Raw genomic sequence first — 8,109 nt, 5'->3', positions numbered from 1 at the left:
AGCTTGCAGTGAGCTGAGATCCGGCCACTGCACTCCAGCTTGGGCGACAGAGTGAGACTCCGTCTCAAAAAAATAAAATAAAATAAAATAAATAAGAAAGCATAAAATAAATCTCTGAATTGCAAAATCTCAAAGAAATTTTGGGGACAACGTAATGTGAGAAAAGCAAAGACTTTATCTGGGATAGTTTATTTTAAAGCACCAAAACTCAAATATGTTAAATTAAAAAATATCAACACTTCAGTATGAGAAGCATAATAATTTTACCACTAACAATATTTGAACTATCACCCTTAAAAACTTTACAAAATGCTATGTCAATACTAAAATTTGTGGGCATTTATTGTACGCTGTATTGATGCATGTAGTCTGATTGTTGGTATATATTATGTATCTTGTCTTACCTCAACTTAATGTTATTAATAATTTATTTTGTTACTTTTATGGTTGTTCTGTTAAAAAAAACAATGTTCTTAACAGGGGAAGGGACACATTTATGAATCAGAATCACCTGGAAAGATTCTCAAAGTACCAATGTGCCTGCAAATTCCATCACTCCCTACCTGTTCACAGACACACATAGCATTCAAGCATTTATCAATTGTGGAAGGGTAGAAGGAATGGAGTATATAGTGTGTTTTTAAAAAGCTACTTACTTTAAGCCAGGGGCTGGCCAACTCTTTCTGTAAAACATCAGACTGTAAATATTTTAGGCTTTGTGGGCCATGTGGTCTTTGTCACAACTATTCAATTCCACTGTTGTAGCAGAAAAGCAGCCATATATAACATGTAAACAAATAGGTATGGCTGAGGTCCAACAAAACTTTATTTATAAAAACATACAAGGGCCTGGATTTGGCTCAGGGGCCATAGTTTGCCAACCCCCGAGGTAAGCATACATCCCATCTCACAAATATCTGTTGGTGTTCTATCAGTATAAAATATTTTTAAAGGCTTTCTGTGATCAAGTAAGTTTGGGAAATACAACTTTAAAGCTTTGTTACTCAGAGTGGTCCTGGGACCAGCAGGACCAGCATGACTTGAGAGCTTGTTGGAAATGCAGAATTTCAGGTCCTACTCCAGACCTACTAAATCAGAATCTCCATTTTAACAAGATCCTCAGATCATTCACATGCACATTAAAAGTTGAGAATCACTGCTCTGGAAATATAACCTTTGCTGTAAGGAAACATGTGACTAGGCAGAACAGATTGCCACCAATGTGACTTTAAAATTCACAGTCCTTGTAGCTTCTGGGCAAGGGGCTACAACGGTTTCTTAGATAACAAAATAAATATTTTTATGTATTATATTATTATCCTACATAGTTCAAAACCACATTACCAATTTGAAACCTCCTAAGTCAAAGATAGAGAAGTAACACCTAAGGCCGGGCGCGGTGGCTCAAGCCTGTAATCCCAGCACTTTGGGAGGCCGAGACGGGCGGATCATGAGGTCAGGAGATCGAGACCATCCTGGCTAACACGGTGAAACCCCGTCTCTACTAAAAAATACAAAAAACTAGCCGGGCGACGAGGCGGGCGCCTGTAGTCCCAGCTACTCGGGAGGCTGAGACAGGAGAATGGCGTGAACCCGGGAGGCGGAGCTTGCAGTGAGCTGAGAGCCGGCCACTGCACTTGCACTCCAGCCTGGGCGGCACAGCAAGACTCCGTCTCAAAAAAAAAAAAAAAAAAAAAAAAAAAAAAAAAAAAAGAGAAGTAACACCTATGTGTCCAGGGCTGGCATACTGAAAAGATATATATATGACATGTATTCACATGTACTTTTAGAACATTATACCCGTCTCTAAAGCCCCCCAAACTTACCTAAAACTCCTATGAGTTGCAATAATTTATCTCCCTAGGTATTTCCTAATTTTTCTTAAATATTATAATTATGTATATAGAGAAAATGACTGGTAAATTTTTTTTTTTTTTGCACAAACTTGAGGATTCAGCCCTTTCACTCATTCCAATCTTTCCACTGTTCATGGATTCAGTGAGTCAACAAATCTTTATTGAATACCCACTATGGAACAGGTCCTGAAGACACAAAGGTCAATAATACAGAAGAGCACCTGCTTTTACAAATTTATAGATATGTGTAAATGAACAGCAAGTCAAAAAAGAAGACACTTTATAGTTTGCAGTTTACCTTGATTTCATCAAGGTTATTTGGATTTTTCACTCGTCGGAAATAACTAGAGTTGATTCTACATGGCTTCATCCAGACAGGCTGATTTAAGTTGGGATCCTCAGCAAATATTTCCTCAAAATCTCTTTTGTTAAATCAAAACCGCCTTGATAAAGAAAACAAAACAAAATGGCTAAGAATCAAATTTCAGACAATGGGAAAGAAGTTTAAAAACTAAAATTACCCTTTTATTTTACCTACCTGTTTGTAGACCCTTTTGCTAGTGCTTTCTATATCTAGACCTTTACTGGCACAGCCAAGCAGTTTTGTAGAAATACTGATGCTGTGAAGATCATGGCCTAATTCTTTCCATTTCCAAAGTTCTTCTGCTGCATTATGTACAAGAATCTCTACTTCCTCTGCAGTATGGGGGACTGCCAATAATGTTTCACATGGCTGTTGGGTTACTCTTTTAGATTCTGCCATTAGAGGTACAATGGTTGCTTCTGCCTTATTCTTTTGGACCTTGTGAGAAGAGCTCAAACCAAAGTCTTCATCAAACCAGTCTTGATCATCTCCTAATGTGCTCAGGAACTCCCGGCTGAGCTCAAGTTCAGCAAGTCTCTTAGCAAGTTCTTCCTGCCCACTGGCACCAAATACTGGGCTCTCCTATAGAAATGGAACCATTCAAACAGAGCACCATTTAGGGACCTCATATCATTTTTCTTTTTAATAAAGACAGAGTAAATGTACTATTTATATATTTAATATTTCTCTGTAAGCAAGCAGAATAAAAAACAATATGGTGGCCACTAATAAACAATCTTAAGAAAAAGTTATCCTGTTCCCTCAATTCTACTTATATAAACCTTACATATAATTGAATTTTTATAAAATGCTTATTGATTAGGGCTCTCCCCGCTTTTTGTATTATCATTATTCTGTTTCTAAACAACTGTCCATCTATGGGATATGGAAATGGGATATAAAATTTCTCACCTCTGGTGACCATCTGGCTCAAGTTACTCAAAGTCATTACTTTTGCTCAACTGTCCATGGGCAACATAAACAAGCTGATAGTCTGAGTGCATGTCACAGTGGATATATTTCATTTTACCAGAATCAACATCACAACTGCTAACCTCTGCAGGCCAACCATGACTGAGTAGATATGTAAACAAACAATTTCACAGGCAAAAAAGAATTGGGTGGTGAGCCACTGGAAAACTCCATGGAATGAATTTGTTCAGTGAATCTGGAAGGAAATGTAATTTGTGGACAGTACAGGGGTTGTCAACTAAGCAGTTTAAATGGATATTTTAGTTCCCCAAAACCTGCCAGTGCTTGTGACAACCCTATATTGACTACTCATGACATAATAGAGGACAATTACACTTCAGCCAGGAAAAACAGCTACAAGGCCTTTAAAAACTTGTATAGTGATCCTTCTCTAATAAACAACAAGTCAAGGAAAAAAAACCTATCAGGAGTTACAGAATTAAAATGTACTATATAGGCAAGGTAAGTTGCCTTGTTAAAAGTGTCAAAAGGTATACTGATACTTTTTCTAGATGAAATACTCACCGGTCTGGGGCACATATCTGGAGAGGAAATCTCTTCTTTTTCATCTTCCAATTCAGACCTTAAGAAGCAACTTGAAACACTTGGTGACTGTTCCTCAACATTTTGGGATAGGTCTTGGGGTGTTACTTTCTTTTGGTCATCACCAAGAAGCTCCTGATTGCTAAGCTGGATTTTCTCATCTCGGGTTTTTTTGATTTGTTGTAGTTGATTGACTGTGTCCTTTACAAAGACTTTTAGTAAACTATCTGTCAGTAAGCTGACTGTTTCCAGTTGTTCTTTTGACTTTTTTTCCTCATTCAGTGATGACTTCAGTTGGGCTTCCAGCTGGTTTTTTTCTCTTGTTAAAAGATCCAGAAGTGGTGTAGAAAGCTTTTCTGAAGTTTTAGCATATAGGTTGTCCTCCTGTTCTGTAAACTGCTGTTGCTTCTGCAATTCTTCAGAAAAGGTATTGTCTAAAGTATCATCTTCTGCAGCAATGGAAACCTTTTCTGTGGCATCAGAAATGAGGTCTTTGTTTTCCTTTGAAGAAATCTGTGAATCCACTGAAGACTGCTGGTGAACATGGGCTTCAAGTACCCCAGAAATGTCCTGTACATTGTCTGTTTCTATTTTAAGGCTTCTATTTCTATTAACTGAGGCTTCTATATCATTCACACTAGGTAGGGATTTCTCATAAAAATATTCACTGGCATCCTTTTCTCTGTCTTTTGGACCCTCTGTATCATTTTGCTCTTGATTATAGTACTGATATTGTTCATCTGAGTAAGAGTCTTCATCTTCATTAATGTCTACATAGTCATCAAAATTTTCTGGAATGTGAGATATTTTTTGAGGAGGAGCAAAAATACCATGCTTTTCTTTGCACTCAAAATATGCAATGCCATCATATGTTCCATTGTTATTTCCTTCAGGTTTATCTAACTCCACTCCCGCCCAAAATCCTTTAGCAAAACTAGTCTCACCTTTGAATCGAAGAATTCCTGGCTGAACATTTCCAATCAACACCCTATCACCAATGTGGAAATCAAATAACTCATCTGCAGTAGGAACTGAAGCCAAGGAAGGGGATTCAGTAACTTGCTGTTCATGCTCCACATCACTGCGCTCCTTATTTTTCATCAGCTCAGTAGGGGACTTGAGTTCCAACAGCCTGTCAGAGTGAACACTGCTATGGATAGAAAGGCTTTTTTCACTTAGGCACTCACTGATTTCCTCATTACTACCAAAGCTAGTGGCTCCACTTGTGGAGCTCCTCATTGGCTGTGGCTTATCTCTGCAAGACTGAGAGTCTTTCCTGAGTGACAGCAAAGATGACACCTCAAAATCATCTTTGTATAATTCAGCTGAAATTTCTTTCTTGAAAGAAGACACTTCAAAATCTTCAGAGTATGGTATCTCTTTAGGAGCAAAAAGATGTTCTGACCAAGACAAATCTTTTTCCTTTGTGTTCTTTTGTTCATGAATGTCTTTTCCTGATTGGATGTTTGGACTATGATTCACATCTTGATCTGACTGTCTCTCTTTCAACATTTCCTCACTTTTATGGAGATTTTCAATAGCTAATTCAACTAGGTCTTTCTGAACATTTTCAGAATCCAAAGGAAGATCTTTCTTTGAAAGAATTTCAGATGAGTCTCCCTGTTCTAGGACTAATTTCAGTAAGACATCAGATTTACCTTCTTTAGAAAAGGCATCTTCAATCTTACTCTTCTTCAATTTTGTGTATTCTATTTCTTGTATTTCTGATTTTTTACTAGATTCTTCAACCTTGCCATCTGACACATCAAGAATTCTACTAGCGGCATTTAATTCTTTGAGAAGATGTAATGCAGGTACATTTTCTAGAGAATCTCCAGATTCTTCCCTGATTTTCCTTGATGATTTGAGAACTGGAGATGGGGTCTGAAAATCTTCTGTTCGACTGTCCCATTCATTTACTCTCTTTGCATATGCAGATAAAGACCTTTCTGATATGGATCTCTCAGAATCTGACAGTGAAGCATCTTAAAGAAAAAACAAATCACCACATCAAAATGATTTAACCACAATCTTTCAATTTTGTGAACCAAAGTTTAGAGAAAAGCCAAATTTTAGTGGAAAAAAAAAAACCCTCTAGTCAATAAATATGACCTGTTTTGGCTACTTTATAAGTTTTTCTTTTAAGAGAATATCATCTGTATCAACATTTAAAATTGCTTAAAATTCTAAAGTTTGGAATAATTTCTTAAGCATTGTCTTAACTTATAAAGTGAAGAAAAATATATCTAAGTTGATGGAGCCATTGCTTTGCACATTCATCCTCAAATCATGCAAAAATAGAACTGTATGATGGTTATTACAAACATTTTTCAAACAGGAAACTAGTGAAGGAGAAACAGACTTCCATATATACTTCTAAAAGAATACATTTTCCTAGGAAGTTCAACTAAGCTCTTGAATTAAAAAGAAAACAGATCAACTATTTCTGCAAATATAGCACTTTAAGAGCTAAACTTGCAAAATATGATCAAAGTACAATATAATGAGTTAACAAACCAAGAGTTAAAAGTTTTAAATTCAAATATCTTTTTTTTTTTTTTTTTTTAAGAGCAAGAATCTTGCTCTGTCACCTAAGCTGGAGTGCAGCGGTCACAGCTCTGTGTAGCCTTGAACCTGGGCTCAAGCAATCCTTAGCCTCAGCCTCCTAAGTACCTGGGATTATAGGCACGAACCACTGTGCCTAGCCAAATCTCTGTTTTGTCACTGATGTTTCTTTGTGCCTCAGTTTTATTTTCTCACTGAATTGCATTTTATTTTTTTGAGATAGTGCCTCACTTTGTCACCCAAGCTGGAGTGCAGTGGCTGATCACAACTCACTGTAGACTCAACTTCTTGGGTGTAAGCGATCTTCCTGCCTCAGCCCCACAAATAGCTGGGACTATAGGTGTGCACCACCATGCCCAGCTAATTTTGTATTTTTTGTAGAGATGGAGTTTCACCAGACTGCCCAGGCTGGTCTCAAACTCCTGAGCTCAAGTGATCTGCCTACTTCAGCCTCTCAAAGTGTGGGAATTATAGGCGTGAGCCGCTGCGCCTAGCCTACATATTATTTTCAATAATTAACTTTGTTTTGGTTAAACTGAAAAAATGTGTACAGCTATTTACCTGAGAAACAGTTAGGCTGAAAATATACATAATCAGATAAAAAATCTGGTTAGGGGAAATTTAGAGATACTGATGATATACTCAGCTATTTAATCATTATGCTTCGGTTTTTCTAATAAATTTTGAACAATAAAGACTGATTCAGCTGAGTGTGGTGGCTCATGCCTATAATCTCGGCACTTTGGCTGAAGTGCTGGTAATTTTCAACCAGGCTGAGGTGGGAGGACTGCTTGAGCCCAAAAGTTCGAGACCAGCCTGGGCAACAATGGTGAGACACCTATCTCTTAAAAAAAAAAAAAGATGAGCTGGGTGTGGTGGCATGTGCCTGTGATCCTGGTCCTGGTTACATGGGAGGATTGCTTGAGCCCAGGAGGTCAAGGCTGCAGTAAGCTATGATCATGCCATTGCACTCCAGCTTGGGTGATAAGACTGAGACCCTGTCACAAACAAAAAAATACCCCAAAAAACCAAACCAAACAAACAAAAAGGATTCATATAATTTACACATAGCCAATAAATCACTTTAAAATATAAAAGTAACTTTAAAATGTTAAATAATGTAATTAAGAAATTCACTTTTTAATAAAAAGTATAGAGGTAGAATTTTGTAGGCCTCTGCATAAATCCTTAGACTATGTAGCTACAAGTTAATTATTTTTTCTAGTTACATACCAACATGTTCAGCAATAGACTCCAGGGATCCTCTAGAACGTTCTGAGTCTGTCAGTGATTTCCAATTCTTTGCTGTTTCAGATCTGACGTGTAAAAATTAATAAGCAGAAATAAATATATTACTATAATAACTGGTAACAAAAAGCAGACATTCTTAGACAACTGCTTCTTTTCTCTTCTCCACGGTAGGTATGTCAATCTATGCCACTTTCATCAAGCCTATTTCTAATTCTCATCACTCTCACTAAATGAGCTTGCCTTTGTCACTAGATAACAAAAACAGAGGCCATCAGGCATGAACTTTACCTTCAAACTTTTACCTACAAGTTTATCCATATTCACAGCCATCCTAACTGCCTTTCCTTCTGTCTGCAGGATGAAAAGTTGTCTCTCTCTCTCATTTGTTCAAAGCTATTTGTTCAAACCACCCTATATTACTGTCCTCTCTTGTTCTTTATAGATAACAGAAGAGGCTACATTCATTCTCTTTATTTTCTTGACTTCATTTGCTAAACTGTAATACTTGGCTTTTACTTCCTACCTTTTTTTTTTTTTTTTGAGACAGAGTCTCACTCT

General features: G+C 37.2%; 1 protein-coding gene across 2 annotated transcripts in view; it reads right to left on the bottom strand.

The window, feature by feature from the left end:
• Positions 1-2,132: 2,132 nt before the first annotated feature.
• Positions 2,133-8,109, bottom strand: part of CEP350 (centrosomal protein 350) — a 153,387-nt gene continuing 147,410 nt past the window's right edge. For both annotated transcript variants that reach the window (XM_017888813.1, XM_017888814.1), the window contains 4 exons: positions 7,534-7,616; positions 3,718-5,720; positions 2,395-2,802; positions 2,133-2,299 (listed from right to left, as the gene is read on the bottom strand). In XM_017888813.1, coding sequence (XP_017744302.1) covers positions 2,285-2,299; positions 2,395-2,802; positions 3,718-5,720; positions 7,534-7,616 — 2,509 coding nt within the window. In that variant the 3' untranslated portion in view covers positions 2,133-2,284. The remainder of the gene's footprint in view (positions 2,300-2,394; positions 2,803-3,717; positions 5,721-7,533; positions 7,617-8,109) is intronic.

The sequence above is a fragment of the Rhinopithecus bieti genome, unplaced genomic scaffold (assembly GCF_001698545.2).
Source record: "Rhinopithecus bieti isolate Rb0 unplaced genomic scaffold, ASM169854v2 scaffold_15676, whole genome shotgun sequence".
NCBI lineage: Eukaryota > Metazoa > Chordata > Mammalia > Primates > Cercopithecidae > Rhinopithecus > Rhinopithecus bieti.
This window is presented reverse-complemented; position numbering and strand designations above follow the sequence as displayed.